The sequence below is a fragment of the Nerophis lumbriciformis genome, linkage group LG13 (genome assembly GCF_033978685.3).
Source record: "Nerophis lumbriciformis linkage group LG13, RoL_Nlum_v2.1, whole genome shotgun sequence".
NCBI lineage: Eukaryota > Metazoa > Chordata > Actinopteri > Syngnathiformes > Syngnathidae > Nerophis > Nerophis lumbriciformis.
Window position 1 is genome coordinate 43963779 of NC_084560.2, and position 25883 is coordinate 43989661.

Here is a 25883-nt window from a genome sequence, read left to right on the forward strand (position 1 = left end):
TGCAGCAAGAGAAAAGACAGCTTTAGTTTCAGAACATTCTCTGGCCTACATTAACAGTTAGGTTTTTAGAGTTGAATTTTTACGTTTGGTCTTTAAGTGTTAAAGGGGAACATTATCACAATTTCAGAATTGTTAAAACCATTAAAAATCAGTTCCCAGTGGCTTATTTTATTTTTCGAAGTTTTTTTCAAAATTTTACCCATCACGCAATATCCCTAAAAAAAGCTTCAAAGTGCCTGATTTTAACCATCGTTATATACACCCGTCCATTTTCCTGTGACGTCACATAGTGAAGCCAACACAAACAAACATGGCGGAAAGAACAGCAAGCTATAGCGACATTAGCTCGGATTCAGACTCGGATTTCAGCGGCTTAAGCGATTCAACAGATTACGCATGTATTTGAACCGTATGCAAGCAAAACCGACGAAAACGACACGGGAGAAAGCGAGGACGAATTCGGCGATGGCCTTCTAACCAACGATTGGTATGTGTTTGTTTGGCATTAAAGGAAACTAACAACTATGAACTAGGTTTACAGCATATGAAATACATTTGGCAACAACATGCACTTTGAGAGTGCAGACAGCCCAATTTTCATCAATTAATATATTCTGTAGACATACCCTCATGTCAGCAGGCCAGGGAAGCTAGGGTCGATATTCTTCTCTTGACCATATTCGGTGGCATAAAAGACGGTGTGAGCCAAGACATCCAGGGGGTTTAGCTCGCTCGTCTGCGGGAACAAACTGCCGCCATTGCTTGCCGTGCTACCGAGGTCCTTTGTCCCTGAATTGCTCACACACTCCGGCAGATTCAATGGGGGTCTGGCGGCAGATTTCTTTGACTTTATGGTTGGAAATGCATCTGCTTTGAGTGTCGCAGGATATCCACACATTCTTGCCATCTCTGTCGTAGCATAGCTTTCGTGGGTAAAGTGTGCGGAACAAACGTCCAATTTCTTGCCACTTTGGCATCTTTGGGCCACTGGTGCAACTTGAATCCGTCCCTGTTGGTGTTGTTACACCCTCCGACAACACACCGACGGAAAACAGTCGAAAAAACGGAAAATAACAGAGCTGATTTGACTCGGTGTCACGTTCAAACACTGAGGACATCTGTTAAACAAGACAAAAGGCAAGGAATCAAACAGAGACAGAATTCAATTTGGACTCAATTGAGGAGAGACATGGCCACTGCACTCTCTGTACAGTCCTGCACCACGCTCCGACGAAGAAGGTTTTCGTCTCCTCATTTATTCAGATGTTCAATGTTCACGCACCAACACATGTCACAGCAGGAATGGGCAGTATGTAAAACAGTCATTGTTTTCGGTCGCTTTGAAGTCCAAGAAGAGGATTTCTCGGGCTTGGGCTCTTCCTGGATCCAGCTGGGGCAGGTGTTGGAGGACAATGGATAACCCCTCCCGTCTCCTGACCACAGGGACTTCAAGAGGGCAGCGGGTCGTAAATAGCGTTGACCTCGGTTACCAAATAGTTGGAAGAGAGTTTGTGAAATACTTCAGAGAGAGTTCGTTTAACACTTCAAAGAGAGTTCCTCTGGAAGTTGAGCAGATCCTGCCATCTGTCCGTGTTGAAATCACAGTGGCGTTTCACGAGCCTTCTTCCTCTTGTTAGGCCTCGAAAGACAGCATTCATAATACAACGTTTCTTTTGTGATAACTTACAAACAATTATTCCAACACTCGGTGTTTGAGAAAATGGCGGATTGCTTCCCGATGCGACGTCACGTTGTGACGTCATCGCTGTGAGAGCGAATACCAGAAAGGCGTTTAATTCGCCAAAATTCACCCATTTAGAGTTCGGAAATCGGTTAAAAAAATATATGGTCTTTTTTCTGCAACATCAAGGTATATATTGACGCTTACATAGGTCTGCTGATAATGTTCCCCTTTAAGTACATTTAGAACCAGCATAATATTTTAGTCCAATTGTGGGATAATATTATGTTTAATGTAATACAAAACCAGGGGCGCCCTTGGCTAAATTAAGGTCCTGAGCAGAATTTTAGAGCAAAACAGATCAGATAGGTCTTTATTGTCATTGCACAAGTACAACGAAACTTTGTTTTCAGCACAAACCCGTTCAAGATTAGACAAAGAAACAGTGTACAGGGTTACAGGACAGGAACGCTGATGGGTCGCCACGAGGTGCCCCGTAAAAGATGGGGAAAAGGTAAAACGCTGGGGAAAAAGATGAGTGAAAAAATACAATCTAGACTGGGCTCCTAAGGGGGCCTAGTCTGGAGTGGGGAAAAACCTCCATGCAATGCACACATAGACATGTTACATTTAATCACGACAACTCGCAACAGAAGGGCGGGGATTTGGGGCCCGGAAAGGCGAGCGATGCCATCCGACCATCACCCCGAGGGGAAACAAACGGTGGTGAAGGCGTGGGGGGGGGGATTGTCTTGGGTGTGATGATGTAATGTTTTTTATAGACTGAGGCCGATCTGCAAAAGTTCGACTCCAGGTGTCGTTGAGGAGGGAGGGAGGTCAAAAGCGTCCATCATTGAGGTGTCCTTGGGGGTATTTTTCCAGAACAGCCTGGTCCTGTTTTCACAGCGTCAAGGCCATTTGAGGGAGTCAAATCGTAGATTAGGACGTTTGTTTTCCGCGAGCAGACAAAACAATGACTTGTCTGTTCTATTCGCCCATGCTGGGTGCTCTCAAATTCAATTTTCCTTTTCAGCAAGCTTCTCCATGATGTGATCCATCTTGCGATTCTGTTCAGAAATCGCCACAGTCTGTGTTCCCGCAGCCCTGCCCAAGACGATATTTGTACTGCAGTATATGACTGAAACTTATAATAATAATAATAATAATGATTTACATTTGTAACGCACTTTACATTTGTTAAAATCTCAAAGTGCTACAGAGTATAAAAATAAAAATAGAAAGTTAGAATATATAGTAAAAAATCAAAATAGAAATGAAATTATGACACACACTAGATAAACACTAGATACAACAGAAACATAGATAAAAATAGAAATAAAAGCATGAAAGCACTGGATTAAAAAATAAATAAATAAAAATAAAAAATAAATAGAAACAGATAAGCAAGCAGTGTATTTAAAAACAAGAAGTCAGAGAAATTAGATAAAAGCTGTGCTAAAAAAGTGGAATTAATTAGATGCATGTTATGAACCAACGGCAGTTCAGATTACCCACCCTTTTTGGATTCACTCGAGGGAGTACTGGAGAGTGCTCCCCCGGGTGATTCCCTCGTTCTACTGGGGGACTTCAACGCTCATGTTGGCAACGACAGTGAAACCTGGAGAGGCGTGATTGGGAAGAATGGCCGCCCGGATCTGAACCCGAGTGGTGTTTTGTTATTGGACTTTTGTGCTCGTCACGGATTGTCAATAACAAACACCATGTTCAAACATAAGGGTGTCCATATGTGCACTTGGCACCAGGACACCCTAGGCCGCAGTTCCATGATCGACTTTGTAGTTGTGTCATCGGATTTGCGGCCTCATGTTTTGGACACTCGGGTGAAGAGAGGGGCGGAGCTTTCTACCGATCACCACCTGGTGGTGAGTTGGCTGCGATGGTGGGGGAGGATGCCGGACAGACCTGGCAGGCCCAAACGCATTGTGAGGGTTTGCTGGGAACGTCTAGCAGAGTCTCCTGTCAGAGAGAGTTTCAATTCCCACCTCCGGAAGAACTTTGAACATGTCACGAGGGAGGCGCTGGACATTGAGTCCGAGTGGACGATGTTCCGTACCTCTGTTGTCGGGGCGGCCGATTGGAGCTGTGGCCACAGGGTAGTTGGTGCCTGTCGTGGCGGTAATCCTAGAACCCGTTGGTGGACACCGGCGGTGAGGGATGCCGTCAAGCTGAAGAAGGAGTCCTATCGGGTTCTTTTGGCTCATGGGACTCCTGACGCAGCAGACAGGTACCGACAGGCCAAGCGGTGTGCGGCTTCAGCGGTCGCGGAGGCAAAAACTCGGACATGGGAGGAGTTCGGTGAGGCCATGGAAAAAGACTTCCGGACGGCTTCGAAGCAATTCTGGACCACCATCCGCCGCCTCAGGAAGGGGAAGCAGTGCAGTGTCAACACCGTGTATGGTGGGGATGGTGCTCTGTTGACCTCGACTGCGGATGTTGTGGATCGGTGGAGAGAATACTTCGAAGACCTCCTCAATCCTACCAGCACGTCTTCCTATGAGGAAGCAGGGCCTGGGGAATCTGTGGTGGGCTCTCCTATTTCTGGGGCTGAGGTTGCCGAGGTAGTTAAAAAGCTCCTCGGTGGCAAGGCCCCGGGGGTGGATGAGATCCGCCCGGAGTTCCTTAAGGCTCTGGATGTTGTGGGGCTGTCTTGGTTGACAAGACTCTGCAACATCGCGTGGACATCGGGGGCGGTACCTCTGGATTGGCAGACCGGGGTGGTGGTTCCTCTCTTTAAGAAGGGGAACCGGAGGGTGTGTTCCAACTATCGTGGGATCACACTCCTCAGCCTTCCCGGTAAGGTCTATTCAGGTGTACTGGAGAGGAGGCTACGCCGGATAGTCGAACCTCGGATTCAGGAGGAACAGTGTGGTTTTCGTCCTGGTCGTGGAACTGTGGACCAGCTCTATACTCTCGGCAGGGTCCTTGAGGGTGCATGGGAGTTTGCCCAACCAGTCTACATGTGCTTTGTGGACCTGGAGAAGGCATTCGACCGTGTACCCCGGGAAGTCCTGTGGGGAGTGCTCAGAGAGTATGGGGTAACGGACTGTCTTATTGTGGCGGTTCGCTCCCTGTATAATCGGTGTCAGAGCTTGGTCCGCATTGCCGGCAGTAAGTCGGACACGTTTCCAGTGAGGGTTGGACTCCGCCAGGGCTGCCCTTTGTCACCGATTCTGTTCATAACCTTTATGGACAGAATTTCTAGGCGCAGTCAGGGCGTTGAGGGTATCTGGTTTGGTGGCTGCAGGATTAGGTCTCTGCTTTTTGCAGATGATGTGGTCCTGATGGCTTCATCTGGCCAAGATCTTCAGCTCTCACTGGATCGGTTCGCAGCCGAGTGTGACGCGACTGGGATGGGAATCAGCACCTCCAAATCCGAGTCCATGGTTCTCGCCCGGAAAAGGGTGGAGTGCCATCTCCGGGTTGGGGAGGAGATCTTGCCCCAAGTGGAGGAGTTCAAGTACCTCGGAGTCTTGTTCACGAGTGAGGGAAGAGTGGATCGTGAGATCGACAGGCGGATCGGTGCGGCATCTTCAGTAATGCGGACGCTGTATCGATCCGTTGTGGTGAAGAAGGAGCTGAGCCAGAAGGCAAAGCTCTCGATTTACCGGTCGATCTACGTTCCCATCCTCACCTATGGTCATGAGCTTTGGGTCATGACCGAAAGGACAAGATCACGGGTACAAGCGGCCGAAATGAGTTTCCTCCGCCGGGTGGCGGGGCTCTCCCTTAGAGATAGGGTGAGAAGCTCTGCCATCCGGGGGGAGCTCAAAGTAAAGCCGCTGCTCCTCCATATCGAGAGGAGCCAGATGAGGTGGTTCGGGCATCTGGTCAGGATGCCACCCGAACGCCTCCCTCGGGAGGTGTTTCGGGCACGTCCGACCGGTAGGAGGCCACGGGGAAGACCCAGGACACGTTGGGAAGACTATGTCTCCCGGCTGGCCTGGGAACGCCTCGGGATCCACCGGGAGGAGCTGGACGAAGTGGCTGGGGAGAGGGAAGTCTGGGCTTCCCTGCTTAGGCTGCTGCCCCCGCGACCCGACCTCGGATAAGCGGAAGAAGATGGATGGATGGATGGATGTTATGAACCTACCGTAACTAACAGTTTTTTTTTCATGCAAAATAACAAATAGCATAAGTTTGTGGTAAAATTTAAAATAAAACATTTTGTCTTTTATTGACATTTACCATGTACTTATTCACACAAAATGGGATGGCCTGGTCCTACAACATATGATCTGCGTATAGGCAGGGGCAACCCTTATCAATCAATCAATCAATCAATGTACAGTAATACAAAAAGCTCCTTGATAAGTTTCCCAGGAAGTGGGTCAAGTAAACATGTTGTTTGTTTTATCCCACTTACACGCCGTAATAGTTCCTCTAATGTTATTTCATCAAAAAGAGAGAGACTATTTTGTATTGCAGTATCCGTCGTAGATACAGTTGTACCTGTGTTAATAAAACCCAGTTGTAGCTGGGATGCGTTGTCTTTAATCTCCTTTCGAATGAGTTCAATTTTCTTATTAAACAAATTCATAAAGTCATCTGCCGAGTGTGTGGAGCTTTTGGGAGGAGTCCCTTGTTGGGTTAGCGATGCTACTGTACTAAACAGAAATTTAGGGTCGTTTTTGTTGAGGCGGATGAGATTTGAGTAATATTTAGCTTTAGCTAAGGTAAGCATGCGTTTATACGATATTAAACTATCACTCCATGCTTGATGGAAAACCTCAAGCTTGGTCGCGCGCCATTTGCGTTCCAACTTTCTACATGATAATTTATGAGCTCTGGTTTCTTCTGTAAACCATGGGGTGCGCCTTTTAGGGGCCCTTTTTTTGTTTTAGCGGTGCTATACTATCAATGGTTTCGCGCAGGGCATTGTCAAAGTTGTTAGTTAGGTTATCAATAGAGCTGACATAATTTGGGAATGGTGCCATTACCGAAGGCAATAGGTCAGCAAGAGTCATCGTTGTGGCAGCATTAATGTTGCGGCTGCTATGGCAGTTATTATTATTATTAGTTTGTTGACAATGAGTCAGAACTTCGAATTTTATAAGGTAATGATCGGACATTACTTTAGTATACGGGAGTACCGTAACTTTGGAGGTGGTGACACCCCTGACCAGCACTAGATCTATCGTATTACCGTTGCGATGCGTAGGTTAATTTATTATTTGTGTAAGACCACAGCTATCAATTATAGTCTGGAGCGCCACGCACTGAGGGTCCGATGGGGTATTCATATGGATATTAAAGTCCCCCATTATGATTACAGGTAAAAGCCAGTAAATTAGAATATTTTGAAAAACTTGATTTATTTCAGTAATTGCATTCAAAAGGTGTAACTTGTACATTATATTTATTCATTGCACACAGACTGATGCATTCAAATGTTTATTTCATTTAATTTTGATGATTTGAAGTGGCAACAAATGAAAATCCAAAATTCCGTGTGTCACAAAATTAGAATATTACTTAAGGCTAATACAAAAAAGGGATTTTTAGAAATGTTGGCCAACTGAAAAGTATGAAAATGAAAAATATGAGCATGTACAATACTCAATACTTGGTTGGAGCTCCTTTTGCCTCAATTACTGCGTTAATGCGGTGTGGCATGGAGTCGATGAGTTTCTGGCACTGCTCAGGTGTTATGAGAGCCCAGGTTGCTCTGATAGTGGCCTTCAACTCTTCTGCGTTTTTGGGTCTGGCATTCTGCATCTTCCTTTTCACAATACCCCACAGATTTTCTATGGGGCTAAGGTCAGGGGAGTTGGCGGGTCAATTTAGAACAGAAATACCATGGTCCGTAAACCAGGCACGGGTAGATTTTGCGCTGTGTGCAGGCGCCAAGTCCTGTTGGAACTTGAAATCTCCATCTCCATAGAGCAGGTCAGCAGCAGGAAGCATGAAGTGCTCTAAAACTTGCTGGTAGACGGCTGCGTTGACCCTGGATCTCAGGAAACAGAGTGGACCGACACCAGCAGATGACATGGCACCCCAAACCATCACTGATGGTGGAAACTTTACACTAGACTTCAGGCAACGTGGATCCTGTGCCTCTCCTGTCTTCCTCCAGACTCTGGGACCTCGATTTCCAAAGGAAATGCAAAATTTGCATGGTTGGGTGATGGTTTGGGGTGCCATGTCATCTGCTGGTGTCGGTCCACTCTGTTTCCTGAGATCCAGGGTCAACGCAGCCGTCTACCAGCAAGTTTTAGAGCACTTCATGCTTCCTGCTGCTGACCTGCTCTATGGAGATGGAGATTTCAAGTTCCAACAGGACTTGGCGCCTGCACACAGCGCAAAATCTACCCGTGCCTGGTTTACGGACCATGGTATTTCTGTTCTAAATTGGCCCGCCAACTCCCCTGACCTTAGCCCCATAGAAAATCTGTGGGGTATTGTGAAAAGGAAGATGCAGAATGCCAGACCCAAAAACGCAGAAGAGTTGAAGGCCACTATCAGAGCAACCTGGGCTCTCATAACACCTGAGCAGTGCCAGAAACTCATCGACTCCATGCCACGCCGCATTAACGCAGTAATCGAGGCAAAAGGAGCTCCAACCAAGTATTGAGTATTGTACATGCTCATATTTTTCATTTTCATACTTTTCAGTTGGCCAACATTTCTAAAAATCCCTTTTTTGTATTAGCCTTAAGTAATATTCTAATTTTGTGACACACGGAATTTTGGATTTTCATTTGTTGCCACTTCAAATCATCAAAATTAAATGAAATAAACATTTGAATGCATCAGTCTGTGTGCAATGAATAAATATAATGTACAAGTTACACCTTTTGAATGCAATTACTGAAATAAATCAAGTTTTTCAAAATATTCTAATTTACTGGCTTTTACCTGTATATTGTCTGCGTGCGGCATTATAGAGCATTTTGTTATGCCATAATAGACACAAGTGTACAGGAACAACATCATCATCTGGATTCATGGCGCTGTGTCCAGGTGACCCTGAAGATGCTGCTGCTGACTGTGGTCGTCAGCATGTACAAGAGCTTCTTCATCATCGTGGGAATGTTCCTCCTCCTGCTCTGTTACGCTTTCGCCGGAGTCGTTCTCTTCGGCACCGTCAAGTACGGGGAGAACATCAACAGGTAAGGAGAAGTGCGTCCGAGTAAAGGGCGGTCGTTCTGATTTATGTCCGTCTCGCCACCTTGCAGGCACGCCAACTTCTCCACGGCGGGCAAGGCTATCACCGTCCTCTTCCGCATTGTCACAGGGGAGGACTGGAATAAAATAATGCACGACTGCATGGTGAGATACGAGCTATTTTTTTTAATCATAAATGCTTTATTTAATTATCCCTGGCATGTACAGTCGTGGTCAAAAGTTTGCATACACTTGTAAAGAACATCATGTCATGGCTGTCTTGAGTTTCCAATCATTTCTTATTTTTTTGTGATGTAGTGATTGGAGCACATACTTGTTGGTCACAAAAAAACATTCATGAAGTTTGCTTCTTTTATGAATTTATTATGGCTCTACTGAAAATGTGAGCAAATGTGCTGGATCAGTGTCAAACCCAGGTTAAAGGGGAACATTATCACAATTTCAGAAGGGTTAAAACCATTAAAAATCAGTTCCCAGTGGCTTATTATATTTTTCGAAGTTTTTTTCAAAATTTTACCCATCACGCAATATCCCTAAAAAAAGCTTCAAATTGCCTGATTTTAACCATCGTTATATACACCCGTCCATTTTCCTGTGACGTCACATAGTGATGCCAACTAGAGATGCGCGGATAGGCAATTATTTCATCCGCAACCGCATCAGAAAGTCGTCAACCATCCGCCATCCACCCGATGTAACATTTGATCAGAACCGCACCCGCCCGTTGTTATATATCTAATATAGACGATGCAAGGCATTAGTGAGGTTATAAAGCTTTTGCCTGTTAAAGAAAGGAGACTGATCCAATGCAGCACAGACATTCGCGTGCCACGCTGTCACGACCCAGACGCACACCAGTGCGCAATCATATGGGAGCCACGCTGAGCGCACCTCCAAGCGCGTCTCGCTGCCGGCGACGGCCGGGTATGGGCCCGACGCTCCAGCGCCATCCATTTTCAGGGCCAGTTGATTCGGCAGGTGGGTTGTTACACACTCCTTAGCGGGTTCCGACTTCCATGGCCACCGTCCTGCTGTCTATATCAACCAGGGTGAGCCCCACCCCTTTCGTGAGCGCACTGCGCGCGGAGTGACCCCTGTTACGCGCCCCCGGCAACAGGGGTGGCGGGCAGGTAAGCTGCGCGGGCGGAGCGCGCGGAGTGACCCCTGTTACGAGCCCCCGGCCACGGGGGTGGCGGGCAGGTAAGCTGCTTACCTGCTGCGCGTGACGCCGGCCGCGGCGAAGGCGGACGAGGCGGGGTGTCGGTGCGGTGGGCGCGGTGGTGACCCTGGACGTGCGTCGGGCCCTTCTCGCGGATCGCCTCAGCTACGGCTCCCGGTGGGGCCCTCTCGGGGGAAGGGGCCTCGGTCCCGGACCCCGGCGAGGCGTCCCTTCTCCGCTCCGTTAAAGTGTCCATCTCTTTTTTTCTTCTTCTTCTGTTGTGGCATATGCTGCAGGTGCCTGCTCGTTTTTCGTATGTGGGTAACAACATTTAACTATGTATATATATTTCCCAATTGGTTTAACTGCCACCCGCCTGAATCTATTTAAAATCTAATTTTTTTTTATTTCAACCACCCGACCCGACCCGACCCGCGGATAAAATCTAATTTTTTTTAATTTCATCCGCCCGATCCGCGGATAATCCGCGGACTCCGCGGTTGTGCCCGCAAACCGCGCATCTCTAATGCCAACACAAACAAACATGGCGGAAAGAACAGCAAGCTATAGCGACATTAGCTCGGATTCAGACTCGGATTTCAGCGCCTTAAGCGATTCAACAGATTACGCATGTATTGAAACGGATGGTTGTAGTGTGGAGGTGTCATGACTTGGACTGTGGCGTGCTTTGTTCTCCCGTGGTGCAGATGAACTGGACTGGTCATGGCGTGAAGGTAAATACATGATTTATTTAAACTATCAAAAAAGGAATAAACAAAAAGCGCGCACAGGGGCGGAGGTACAAAACTTGACTAACGAAAACAAAAGACTTGCACGGGGGCAAAAAACTATGAACAACAAAAAAACACTAACTGCGGCAATAATAAACAAACTTACTTGGCATGGACATGAAGTGCGCAGAGGTGGACAGAGTGTGACAGGGGGCATAAATGCGGGGATGTCGTCAGGACGAACAACAGAAAATGAATGAACTTAAATACTATGGACATGATTAGTGAAAGCAGGTGCGTGACTCAAAACGTGAAACAGGTGCGTGACGTGACAGGTGAAAACTAATGGTTGCTATGGTGACAAACAAGAGTGCACAATGAGTCCAAACGTGGAACGGGTGAAACTAATGGGTAATCATGCAAACAAGACGAGGGAGTGAAAAGCCAGAAACTAAACAAAACATGACTTAAAACAAAACATGATTACACAGACATGACAGGAGGCAGGTAGCGAAAACGAAATTGAAGAAGAAACTGAAGCTATTGAGCCATATCGGTTTGAACCGTATGCAAGCGAAACCGACGAAAACGACACGACAGCCGGCGACACGGGAGAAAGCGAGGACGAATTCGGCGATCGCCTTCTAACCAACGATTGGTATGTGTTTGTTTGGCATTAAAGGAAACTAACAACTATGAACTAGGTTTGCAGCATATGAAATACATTTGGCAACAACATGCACTTTGAGAGTGCAGACAGCCCAATTTTCATCAATTAATATACTCTGTAGACATACCCTCATCCGCGCTCTTTTCCTGAAAGCTGATCTGTCCAGTTTTGGAGTTGATGTCAGCAGGCCAGGGAAGCTAAGGTCGATATTCTTCTCTTGACGGTGTGAGCCAAGACATCCAGGGGGTTTAGCTCGCTCGTCTGCGGGAACAAACTGCCGCCATTGCTTGCCGTGCTACCGAGGTCCTTTGTCCCTGAATTGCTCACACACTCCGGCAGATTCAATGGGGGTCTGGCGGCAGATTTCTTTGACTTTATCGTTGGAAATGCATCTGCTTTGAGTGTCGCAGGATATCCACACATTCTTGCCATCTCTGTCGTAGCATAGCTTTCGTCGGTAAAGTGTGCGGAACAAACGTCCAATTTCTTGCCACTTTCGCATCTTCGGGCCACTGGTGCAACTTGAATCCGTCCCTGTTGGTGTTGTTACACCCTCCGACAACACACCGACGAGGCATGATGTCTCCAAGGTACGGAAAACAGTCGGAAAAAACGGAAAATAACAGAGCTGATTTGACTTGGTGTTTGAGAAAATGGCGGATTGCTTCCCGATGTGACGCCACGTTGTGACGTCATCGCTCCGAGAGCGAATATTAGAAAGGCGTTTAATTCGCCAAAATTCACCCATTTAGAGTTCGGAAATCGGTTAAAAAAAATATATGGTCTTTTTTCTGCAACATCAAGGTAAATATTGACGCTTACATAGGTCTGCTGATAATGTTCCCCTTTAAGAACCACTGTTCTAAATAGACTTCAACCAACTGTATTTGTTTTTCTTTAATACATTCACATACCTGCCAACTACTCCGGTTTTCCCGTAATTAGTACGGTTTTCATCAACCTATTCCGGGTTACGGTTGCAGTGATAAAAAATACGGTTTTTCATTAATTTAAAAAAAAATCGCGTAACAACAATGACAATCGACACTGCTTCCCGTAACTTCCTGTCGAGCCATTCCGAATGCCATGCGCGAGGCTATTTATAGCACCGCTGCCAAGCACGAGGCACCAGTTGCCCATTGTTTCCAAACGAGCGAACGATCATGGAATCAGCCGGAGAAAAATCGCAAACGAGTCTTAAACCGAAAAGAAAACTGCAGTCATTCCGTGAAGAATATTCAAAAGCCTATCCGGGAATAATTATCCGTTCCAAAAAGGGTGAAAACTACGCGAATTGCACCTTGTGCAGACAAGATTTTTCGATCGGACACGGAGGAATTAGCGATGTAAAAGACCACGTTGGGACAAAAAAACACAAGTCTAATGCCGTTGCTAAATTTGGATTTTAGCCACAAAAAGGTAATGACACCAATGTTATCTATTGGAATTGTTTAGTACTGTTATACTGTTAAAAGTGTTTATACTATTTATGCTTTCAAGTCCAAGTTGAAGAAATCTTGTTAAATGTTGACAGCATAACTACCAAAATACAGAAGTATGTCCTTAATATTTTTGCAGTGCTATTTCTGTTGAAAAGTTCAAATGATGACATTAGAGATGTGATGTGCCACTTTTCAAGTGTCTGATGGCTTCAATTAATTTTCATTCATTTTTCATATTTTGAATTATTTTGAAAGGCTTACAAAAAAAAACTACATTTGAATTGTAATTCCATGCTATTGACAGGACTATTAATTTTAATGAAGTTAGCTTACCATGTTTACAGTATGATAATTGTGATAGAAATGTGAATTTTAGGCACAGAATATTTTTTACAATTGAACAAGGCAGTAGATTATACAAGCTTGGACAGAAAGTTAATAATGACACCAATTTTTTTTTTTTATGGAATTGTTTAGTACTGTTTTACCATTTGTTTACTGTAAAAAGTGTTTATACTTTCAATTAACAAATTGAAGTCTTGTGAAAGGTTGACAGGATAACTGGCATTAACTGTCAAAATAATTTCAAACTATTGAAGTTAGCTTACAAAATAAACATGTCAATCAACCCATATGATTTTTGCTGTAATATTTTTGTTTTGAAAAGTCACTGTGACTGATAGAAAAGTGATGGTTTTAGCAACATTTTAACCTGTCTGAATGCTAATAATCATTTTGCGTCGGAGGTCCTGGACCTACCGGGGGCCTGCGGCCCCTGGACCCTGGCTACTAGGTTTTTCTGATTTCAAAAGTTGGCAGGTATGCATTCACCCAAACAGCTTCTTTCATTTCTTCTCCCCAGGTGCAGCCTCCGTTCTGCACGCCGGATAAGCATCGCTACTGGGAGACCGACTGCGGCAACTTGGCAGGAGCGCTCATCTACTTCTGCTCCTTCTACGTCATCATCGCCTACATCATGCTCAACCTGCTCGTCGGTCAGTCTTTTTCCTCTTTCATTTTTTCCTGCCACGTTCTTTTACAGCTGCGTGCTTTGATGACAACAAACAGAATCCTGACATGGCAGGATAAAGGACTACGGGGATGAAGCACAGCGTGTATTCCTGTGGTTTAATGGAGTGTGTTTATCATTATCCCCCCCCTCTGGTTGCAGTAAGGAAGGCACAGATGGCGGTGACAGTTATCGCATTAAAAGAGATGCTCTGCTACTTTAGCAGAAAGGAGACATGTGTTTAAATTGATATGGTAGAACCCTTTTTAGCCATAATGTGACTCTCTTTCATGACGCAGCCATCATCGTGGAGAACTTCTCTCTGTTCTACTCTACCGAAGAGGACCAGCTGCTGAGCTATAATGACCTGAGACACTTCCAGATCATCTGGAACATGGTGGATGACAAGCGGGAGGTGAGGACTGATCCATTGAGAGTTTGAGCAGAAATATAGGAATTAATTATACACCATGAAACATTAACAAAATTATGTGTCACATGAATGGTTATTTAAAGGGGAACATTATCAGCAGACCTATGTAAGCGTCAATATATACCTTGATGTTGCAGAAAAAAGACCATATATTTTTTTAACCGATTTCCGAACTCTAAATGGGTGAATTTTGGCGAATTAAACGCATTTCTAATATTCGCTCTCGCAACGTGACGTCACATCGGGAAGCAATCCGCCATTTTCTCAAACACCGAGTCAAATCAGCTCTGTTATTTTCCGTTTTTTCGACTGTTTTCCGTACCTTGGAGCAGGGACGTGCACATGATTATAGAGGGGCAGGGGCTCAAAGTCAGAAAAGGGCAGGACATTTTTTTTTGGTCCTTTACACAATATGGAAATTAATGTAAAATTACATTTGCTAATAGGAAGCTAACTACTTAGCTGTGTGTCCTTTGTAGGTAAAAGTGATTGCCATTTCTTTTGTGTCAACAAATTATTGTCATAATGAGTTAATTCACATTATCATAGGCTTGGAAGACATGAAAAGCAACAAAAAACTGGTTTATTATTAGGCTATTTATTGTTAAAGATAAGCACTTTAATATTGAACATTGAACAGTGCAACACGAACTTTGAAAAAAAATACAAAAATAAATACCCAAATGGAAAAAACTTCAATGTGAAAATCTGTCCTTCTTCCCTTAACTTGATGAAAACACCATCAAGTTGTAACTTATGGTCTTTCTCACTTAATGCTCAGACTAAACAACTGAAACGCAATACAGGCCCAAAAATATGGACCAGGGGCCAGTAGAGGGCTGTAGGATGGAGGCCACCCATACCCAAATATGCTCCTCAATGTAAATTCAGGGCTTCCATGGTGCTAGTACTTGGTTTTAGCCATGCATTAAGAGGTCTGCTACCCTTAGCTGCTTCCTGGCGCTCCTTCTCCTTCCTTTTCTGTATCCTTTCTTTTTTTGGCATTGTGCTGCAGGCATAATCAACATGAATCAAGTTTAAATACAGATGGTAATATTCCTAACAGATAACCTACATCTTATATCCCCAGAATTCTGAAATTATTATTATTATTATTAATAATAATAATTATTATTATTATTATTATTATCATTATTCTTCTTATTATTATTGTTATTATTATCATTATTATTATTATTATTTTGTTAACCCACACAGTAATAGCAAAGTCACAATAAACTTTATATCTAAACCTCTACTGTGAGAGAAATGTGATCCGCCGTAAACACAGTGCATTTTATTTTGAAAATTAACCCGGTGTTGTATTTTGTATTTTGTACACTACTTCCTGTCCCGCACGATCCGCTCTGCTCTGTGCGGAAATGATGTGCCGTGCTCAATTGATGCGCCATGCTCAATTGATGCGCCGTGCTCCGACGTCCGGCAAAAACAGAAGCTGACACATTGAATAATAGAATAATACAGCGTTTTTCTGAAATATTACCCATATTAAATGCTGAATAAGTGGACGGCGACCAGACCATAACTCACAGGTTCAAGTTGCTCCACTGTCACGTCTCCTCAGGGGCGCACTTGGCTCTCTCTCCTCTCACTTACTCGCTCACTCGCCCTCTCTCTCTCTCTCTCTGGCGGAAGCGGCAGGCTCAAACAACCCGGTATTACAAGAAAACGTGGAGTTTTTGTACCGCTGTTTTTTTTGTTCATCCCTGACAGGAATTTATTAATGTTATTTAAAGAAGAAAAAAAAAGAAAAAAAAAACCACACACAGGCAGAGGGCACTTTTTAAGACGAGGCAAAAAAGGGCAGGGGCTCAAGCACCCATAGGGCCCTATGTGTGCACGTGCCTGCCTTGGAGACATCATGCCTCGTCGGTGTGTTGTCGGAGGGTGTAACAACACCAACAGGGACGGATTCAAGTTGCACCAGTGGCCCAAAGATGCCAAAGTGGCAAGAAATTGGACGTTTGTTCCGCACACTTTACCCACGAAAGCTATGCTACGACAGAGATGGCAAGAATGTGTGGATATCCTGCGACACTCAAAGCAGATGCATTTCCAACCATAAAGTCAAAGAAATCTGCCGCCAGACCCCCGTTGAATCTGCCGGAGTGTGTGAGCAATTCAGGGACAAAGGACCTCGCTAGCACGGCAAGCAATGGCGGCAGTTTGTTCCCGCAGACGAGCGAGCTAAACCCCCTGGATGTCTTGGCTCACACCGTCCCTTATGCCACCGAAGATGATCAAGAGAAGAATATCGACCCTAGCTTCCCTGGCCTGCTGACATCAACTTCAAAACTGGACAGATCAGCTTTCAGGAAAAGAACGCGGATGAGGGTATGTCTACAGAATATATTAATTGATGAAAATTGGGCTGTCTGCACTCTCAAAGTGCATGTTGTTGCCAAATGTATTTCATATGCTGTAAACCTAGTTCATAGTTGTTAGTTTCCTTTAATGCCAAACAAACACATACCAATCGTTGGTTAGAAGGCGATCGCCGAATTCGTCCTCGCTTTCTCCCGTGTCGCTGGCTGTCGTGTCGTTTTCGTCGGTTTCGCTTGCATACGGTTCAAACCGATATGGCTTCAGTTTCTTCTTCAATTTGGTTTTCGCTACCTGCCTCCACACTACAACCATCCGTTTCAATACATATGTAATCTGTTGAATCGCTTAAGCCGCTGAAATCCGAGTCTGAATCCGAGCTAATGTCGCTATAGCTTGCTGTTCTTTCCGCCATGTTTGTTTGTGTTGGCTTCACTATGTGACGTCACAGGAAAATGGACGGGTGTATATAACGATGGTTAAAATCAGGCACTTTGAAGCTTTTTTTTAGGGATATTGCGTGATGGGTAAAATTTTGAAAAAAAACTTCGAAAAATATAATAAGCCACTGGGAACTGATTTTTAATGGTTTTAACAATTCTGAAAATGTGATAATGTTCCCCTTTAAAGTAATGACTTTGTGGAATGAAAAAAACACAAGTAATGTAAAAAAAACAAAACTTGCTGTTTACATTTTTAGAGTTTTTCCTTGCCCTTATGTGGGCTTTGTACCGAGGATGTCGTTGTGGCTTGTGCAGCCCTTTGAGACACTTGTGATTTAGGGCTATATAAATAAACATTGATTGATTGATTGATTGATTGATACATTTTGATATCAAAATTAAACACAAAGCAGTTTGGCAAATGCTTGGATGATTCATTAAAATGTTTCAGTTCCATTCACACATTTAAAAAACACTTTAAGACCAATGTATCACTCTTGAATCAACACTGTAGTTAATACTATGATCAATGTTAATTAAAAACTAAATGTGGGATATAAATAATAATGGAAGTATAATTGTTTGTATATAATTGGTGCAAAGGTGTACAAGGATATTTCACATGTCTTTACTGTGTATATAATTTTATGTTGTGTATAATGTGTATTTATAATATGTTGTACAAAGGACATTTCATAATTTTCGGAAGTTCATCTTGTACTTAACATTGTTTATAGGGTTAGGCGCAATAAGTGTTCAACTTCAGCCTAAACCCTTTCGGTCTATGAATGTACAACTGTTTGTTTATTTTGTTGACCATTGACCGAAGAAAAAGAATAAACTAACTAACTAACTAACAAATGAAACTAAAGTCTAATAAACAAGCTTTGTTCTTCTCCAACAACACCAACAGTTTGGCCAACAAAGATAATAGTGATGCCTCTCACACTTAATACACAATCTTCACAGCCTGCATTCAGTTCGACGAGATGACAAAACATTGTAGCTATTATTGATGTTATTTGAACACTGATACAGTTTGCAGTTCAATAAAGGAGGAGTGAACATCCCAGTAAACAAACTAAAGACTTTATAAACAAGTCGTGACAACGTTCACGACACATCGCCTGCTGCATGTTTCCTCACCTCATTAACTCTCAGTCACAGCTGATGGACGCTGTATTGAGAAAGTGGAAGCAACATCAAATAGCTTTCTCCTTCGCTGTATACTTTTAGTGTGGGGACAAGTGTCTCCAATATTGAAACTAAAGTCTAATAAACAAGCTTTGTTCTTCTCCAACAACACCAACAATTTGGCCAGCAAAAATAATAGTGATACCTCTCACACCTAATACACAATCTTCACAGCCTGCATTCAGTTCGACGAGATGACAAAACATTGTAGCTAGTATTGATGTTATTTGAACACTGATACAGTTTGCAGTTCAATAAAGGAGGAGTGAACATCCCAGTAAACAAACTAAAGACTTTATAAACAAGTCGTGACAACGTTCACGACACATCGCCTGCTGCATGTTTCTGCACCTCATTAACTCTCAGTCACAGCTGATGGACGCTGTATTGAGAAAGTGGAAGCAACATCAAATAGCTTTCTCCTTCGCTGTATACTTTTAGTGTGGGGACAAGTGTCTCCAATATTGTCCACACCTGTCTCCATCTAAACACAGCAGTGCGCTGTTAAACACACGCCGAGACTCCTTGGCAATGAAGCGAGGGAAAATGAAGTAAAACCAAGCGGTTTTTTCAAGCTGAACGACCCATGTGCCCATGCGCCAGCACTACTGTCACTTGGTTAACGGGAAGTAAGCAGTGTTACCTAAAATGCAGTAATAAACAACGTTTTTTTGGTAATTAAAAATTTAAACGGTAATACTAACCAACAGGAATTTGACCAGGGTTTATCATTGTACCGTTTACCGTTACATCCCTAGCAGTTAGCAGGAGAAGTTGAATCTTTTTTACTAGATTGTGTTACCTCTGCTTAATAAAGAGACTGAATGTGCTTTGATGACTGTCATATCTTCTTGTCAACAAACGGGGTATTGTTTGGATAGCAAGTTTGTCACTTCAATCATTGATTTGTTGTTCATTATTCCCATTGTGTACGTGTGCGTATGTTGCTGCCTGCTGTGTGATAGTGGGACGTCACCTCTTTCTATTTGATATCAAGTTCATTTTGGGGCAGTGCTGCTTGTTGCTTTCACTAGAAAAAAAAATATTCCCTGCATTGCTTGCTGCACTTATGACGCTGTCTTGTTGTTGACATAAAGCGCTAACGGCGTTGTAAAGGACCTAAAAGTAATACGTTAGCGTGATGCTAATATAGATCATACTTGCCAACCCTCCCGGATTTTTCCGGGAGACTCCCGAAATTCAGCGCCTCTCCCGAAAACCTCCCGGGACAAATTTTCTCCCGAAAAACTCCCGAAATTCAGGCGGACCTGAGTGATGTGTTGACAACACACAACAACAGTGTCTACCGTAAAGCAGTTCGTCTGCCGTAAACATGCAATGTTGTGACACTTTTAAACAGGACAATACTGCCATCTACTGTACATGCATATGTGACCCACCCATAATGTGTCACATTTTTGTGTTGATTTATTTATTTTATTTTGTGGTTTGAATTCGTTTTTGGAGCTGTCATTACACATTTATCAGTATTCACATTGGTCAGTAGGGCGTTTCTTCCCAATTGAATGCTATCACCTGCAGACCGGAAGTGTCTTGTCATTCTGACGAGCGCGACCAGTCTGTGAACAATTGAAACGTCCTGTGTGCTTTTTCCTCCTGTATAACAGGTTAGTTTTGGTGAATCAACTCACTGAAGAATGTCCATGTGATCTTTATAAGTTTAAGTACACATTCTGATGGTGGAGCCTAACTCTAAAGTGTTTGTGAGTTGTAGTTTGTATTTGTGAACGAATCCAGTGCACAGCTGCAGTAATCAATACCAAAAGGCGACGTGAGTGCGCAATGTTTATATAGGAACTTCTGATCCTAATTCAGACTCCCAAATTAGAGCTCCCGTTTTCTTATTGATTTTATAATGTATATTTGTGTAATGTGTGTGTTCTGAAATAGTGACAGAGAATAGAACAAGGATGGACAATTCAACCCTTAACTCAATAATGAGTAGATGAGTGTTATGTGTGTATATGTGTAAATAAATTAACACTGAAATTCAAGTATTTATTTTATTTATTTATATATATATATATATATATATATATATATATATATATATATATATATATATATATATATATATATATATATATATATATATATGTCTTAATAAGGTTATCCAAAAAATAGTGCTGGATACTGTAGTAGAGCGCAATATATGTATGTGTGGGAAAAAAATCACAAGACTACTTCATCTCTACAGGCCTGTTTCATGAGGGGTTCCCTCAATCATCAGGAGATTTTAATGGGAGCATTCACGTACCATGGTTTATATAGGGCACGGAGTGGGTGGGTACAGGCTGGCGTAGGAGCGTGGTGATTGGCTCATGTGTTACCTAGGAGGTGTTTCCGTCTGTGGCGGCATGCTGATACAATTTTGCTGCGCTTGTTGAGGGATGACAGGTCTGGACGGTAAATAATAAACAGTTTCTCTTTCAAGCATAGGTTGCATCTTTTATTACCACTATTGTAAGGTGTGCTGGATGCAAGAATTTGCCATGTTATTGAATATTCAACATTATTGTCTTTGAGGTCCCAAATGTGTTTGCTGAGTTCTGTGGTATTCCGCAGGTTTTGGTTCCTGAAAGAAGCCTTGTGATTGTTCCATCTGGTTTTAAACTCTCCCTCGGTTAATCCTACATATGTGTCGGATGTGTTAATGTCCTTGCGTGTTACCTTAGATTGGTAAACAACTGATGTTTGTAAGCACCCACCGTTGAGAGGGCAATCAGGTTTCCTGCGGCAGTTGCAGCCTTTGTTGGTTTTGGGGTCGCTCTGTCCGGGGGCCGACGGCTCATTTGCAATTGTTTTGTTGTGGTTTGAGATAATTTGTCGTATATTGTTCATACAGCTGTATATATATATATATATATGTAATAAAAAAAATATATATATAGCTAGAATTCACTGAAAGTCAAGTATTTCTTTATTATATATATCTTAACCACGCCCCCAACCATGCCCCCCGACCACGCCCCCCACCTCCCGAAATCGGAGGTCTCAAGGTTGGCAAGTATGCGCTAACGGCGTTGTCAAGGACCTAAAAGTAATACGTTAGCGTGATGCTAATATAGATTGGCTTTGCTCCTGACATGCTACTAATTAGCATGGGGATTTTTAGCACCTCCAAATTTGTTCATAAAAAACTACAACTAAGATGCATGTCACAACAAATAAAAAAAGAACAATAATTACAGTAATAACACTTGTTAGGGTGCAACAAAAAACACACATCTGAAGTCTTGAACTTGCAACTGTAATTGCAATTTACTGTCTTACGTGCAAGTTATAATATGATGATAATAAAACAAGTAGAAAGCAGTTATCATAATCAGCTCATTTTTAAATATTGCAATAAAAAAATTAGATTTTACTATCAAAATCAACCTAAATGGTCCCTAGTGTGTGAATGTGAGTGTGAATGTTGTCTGTCTATCTGTGTTGGCCCTGCGATGAGGTGGCGACTTGTCCAGGGTGTACCCCGTATTGTGTCAGAAGTCAAAAAAGTTACATTGTGACAGCCCTCGTGTTTGATTCTGATTCTCCCCACCTCAGGGTGTGATCCCTACGTCCAGGGTGAAGTTCTTGCTGCGTCTGCTCAGGGGCCGGCTGGAGGTGGACCTGGACAAAGACAAGTTGCTGTTTAAGCACATGTGCTACGAGATGGAGCGACTGCACAGCGGCGGAGACGTCACCTTCCACGACGTGCTCAGGTGAAGTGCTGCGTACCGTCACGCACCTGTGCAATTATCAATAGATGATTGTGTTCAAAAACGAGAAAAAAAAAATAATAATAATTTGGGGTATTTTATTTGAACTAAGCAAAATTATCTGCCAATAGAACAAGAAAATTTGGCTTGTCAAGACTTTCCAAAACAAGTAAAATAAGTTAACCTCAATGAACCCCAAAATACCTTAAACATAAGTATATTCTCACTAATAACAAGTGCACTTTTCTTGGTAGAAAAAAAAGAGAATATATATGTAATGAGAAATATGTTGAAAAATATTCTTAAATTAAGTACAAACCTGTTTCCATATGAGTTGGGAAATTGTGTTAGATGTAAATATAAACGGAATACAATGATTTGCAAATCCTTTTCAACCCATATTCAGTTGATTGCACTACAAAGACAACATATTTCATGTTCAAACTCAAAGTTTATTTTTTTTTTGCAAATAATAATTAACTTAGAATTTCATGGCTGCAACACGTGCCAAAGTAGTTGGGAAAAGGGCATGTTCACCACTGTGTTACATGGCCTTTCCTTTTAACAACACTCAGTAAACGTTTGGGAACTGAGGAGACACATTTTTTAAGCTTCTCAGGTGGAATTCTTTCCCATTCTTGCTTGATGTACAGCTTAAGTTGTTCAACAGTCTGGGGGTCTCCGTTGTGCTATTTTAGGCTTCATAATGCGCCACACATTTTCAATGGGAGACAGGTCTGGACTGCAGGCGGGCCAGACCTTGATGTAACACGTGGCTTGGCATTGTCTTGCAGAAATAAGCAGGGGCGTCCATGGTAACGTTGCTTGGATGGCAACATATGTTGCTCCAAAACCTGTATGTACCTTTCAGCATTAATGGTGCCTTCACAGATGTGTAAATTACCCATGTCTTGGCCACTAATACACCCCCATACCATCACACATGCTGGCTTTTACACTTTGCGCCTATAACAATCCGGATGGTTCTTTTCCTCTTTGGTCCGGAGGACACGACGTCCACAGTTTCCGAAAACAATTTCAAATGTGGACTCGTCAGACCACAGAACACTTTTCCACTTTGTATCAGTCCATCTTAGATGAGCTCAGGCCCAGCGAAACCGACGGCCTTTCTGGGTGTTGTTGATAAACAGTTTTCGCCTTGCACAGGAGAGTTTTAACTTGCACTTACAGATGTAGCGACCAACTGTAGTTACAGACAGTGGGTTTCTGAAGTGTTCCTGAGCCCATGTGGTGATATCCTTTACACACTGATGTCGCTTGTTGATGCAGTACAGCCTGAGGGATCGAAGGTCACGGGCTTAGCTGCTTATGTGCAGTGATTTCTCCAGATTCTCTGAACCCTTTGATGATATTACGGACCGTAGATGGTGAAATCCCTAAATTCCTTGCAATAGCTGGTTGAGAAAGGTTTTTCTTAAACTGTTCAACAATTTGCTCACGCATTTGTTGACAAAGTGGTGACCCTCGCCCCATCCTTGTTTGTGAATGACTGAGCATTTCATGGAATCTACTTTTATACCCAATCATGGCACCCACCTGTTCCCAATTAGCCTGTTCACCTGTGGGATGTTCCAAATAAGTGTTTGATGAGCATTCCTCAACTTTATCAGTATTTATTGCCACCTTTCCCAACTTCTTTGTCACGTGTTGCTGGCATCAAATTCTAAAGTTAATGATTTTTTGCAAAAAAAAAAAATGTTTATGAGTTTGAACATCAAATATGTTGTCTTTGTAGCATATTCAACTGAATATGGGTTGAAAAGGATTTGCAAATCATTGTATTCCGTTTATGTTTACATATAACACAATTTCCCAACTCATATGGAAACGGGGTTTGTAAATACTAGTGCCATAATGATATGCGCTCGGCATCATGATTTTTTTTTTCATGCTTAAAGTAAGAATTATTACTTTAAAAAAGGTAGTTTTATACTTGTGAGTGTTGATGACACAGCTTTGCAACACTTGATATTCTAGTTTCAAGCATGTTTTACTCAATATAGGTCATCAAATCTAAGCTACAAGCTCCAATATCTTACTGAGATACAGTTGGCCATTCTTCAGAGAATGGATTACTTCATTTAAGAATATTTTTCAACATATTGAGCAAAAAAGGTCTTTTTTTTTTTTTCTACCAAGAAAAGTGCACTTGTTATTAGTGAGAATATACTTATTTTAAGCTATTTTTGGGTTCATTGAGGTTAGCTAATTTTACTTGTTTTTAAAAGCCAAATGTTCTTGTTCTATTGGCAGATAATTTGGCTTAGTTCAAATAAAATCATACTTGCCAACCCTCCCGGATTTTCCGGGAGACTCCCGAAATTCAGCGCCTCTCCCGAAAACCTCCCGGGACAAATTTTCTCCCGAAATTCAGGCGGAGCTGGAGGCCACGCCCCCTACAGCTCCATGCGGACCTGAGTGACGTGTTGACAGCCTGTTCACACGTCCGCTTTCCCACAATATAAACAGCTAATGATGGAGGGCGAGTTCTTGGTTTCTTATGTGTGTTTATTGTTAGGCAGTTTCATTAACGTCCTCCCAGCGCGGTAACAACACACAACAACAGTGTCTGCCGTAAAGCAGTTCGTCTGCCGTAAACAGCAATGTTGTGACACTTTTAAACAGGACAATACTGCCATCTACTGTACATGCATATGTGACCCACCCATAATGTGTCACATTTTTGTGTTGATTTATTTATTTTATTTTGTGGTTTGAATTCGTTTTTGGAGCTGTCATTACAGATTTATCAGTATTCACATTGATCAGTAGGGGGCAGTAGGGCGTTTCTTCCTAATTGAATGCTATCACCCGCAGACCGGAAGTGTCTTGTCATTCTGATGAGCGCGACCAGTCTGTGAACAATTGAAACGTCCTGTGTGCTTTTTCCTCCTGTATAACAGGTTAGTTTTGGTGAATCAACTCACTGAATAATATCCATGTGATCTTTATAAGTTTAAGTACACATTCTGATGGTGGAGCCTAACTCTAAAGTGTTTGTGAGTTGTAGTTTGTATTTGTGAATGAATCCAGTGCACAGCTGCAGCAATCAATACAAAAAGGCGACGTGAGTGCGCAATGTTTATATAGGAACTTCTGATCCTAATTCAGACTCCCAAATTAGAGCTCCCGTTTTCTTATTGATTTGATCATGTATATTTGTATAATGTGAGTGTTCTGAAATAGTGACAGAGAATAGAACAAGGATGGACAATTCAACCCTTAACTCAACAATGAGTAGATGAGTGTTATGTGTGTGTATATGTGTAAATAAATGAACACTGAAATTCAAGTATTTATTTTATTTATTCATTTATATATCTATATATATATATATATATATATATATATATATATATATATATATATATATACACATATATATATATATATATATATATATATATATATATATATGTATATGTATACATAAATATATATATATATATATATGTAATAAGATATATATGTATATAGCTAGAATTCACTGAAAGTCAAGTATTTTTTATATATATATATCTTAACCACGCCCCCCACCCCCCACCTCCCAAAATCGGAGGTCTCAAGGTTGGCAAGTATGAATAAAATACCCCTCATTTTTGTATTTTTTTTGTTTTCTTGTTTTTGAACACTGACTTTTTGCAGTGTATTCTGGCAAAATAAGCATACACTGCACTGGGACAAATTAATAAAATACAAACTAAATACAAATAATTCATGCACAATAACCCCCACAGGAAAGTAAATTTAGAGATTTTTTTTTCTTTTTTAATTACATTTATTTTAATGGTTATACAAACCCCATTTCCATATGAGTTGGGAAATTGTGTTAGATGTAAATATAAACGGAATACAATGTTTTGCAAATCCTTTTCAACCCATATTC

The 25883-nt window shown here is 42.4% G+C and overlaps 1 protein-coding gene across 5 annotated transcripts in view; it reads left to right on the plus strand.

Annotated features, from left to right (window-relative positions):
• nalcn (sodium leak channel, non-selective) overlaps positions 1–25883 on the plus strand; it is a 333104-nt gene that overhangs the window by 288589 nt on the left and 18632 nt on the right. For all 5 annotated transcript variants that reach the window (XM_061970749.2, XM_061970750.2, XM_072914538.1 and 2 more), the window contains 5 exons: positions 8663–8811; positions 8878–8971; positions 13692–13824; positions 14138–14253; positions 21822–21979. In XM_061970749.2, the coding sequence (XP_061826733.1) occupies positions 8663–8811; positions 8878–8971; positions 13692–13824; positions 14138–14253; positions 21822–21979 (650 nt within the window). The remainder of the gene's footprint in view (positions 1–8662; positions 8812–8877; positions 8972–13691; positions 13825–14137; positions 14254–21821; positions 21980–25883) is intronic.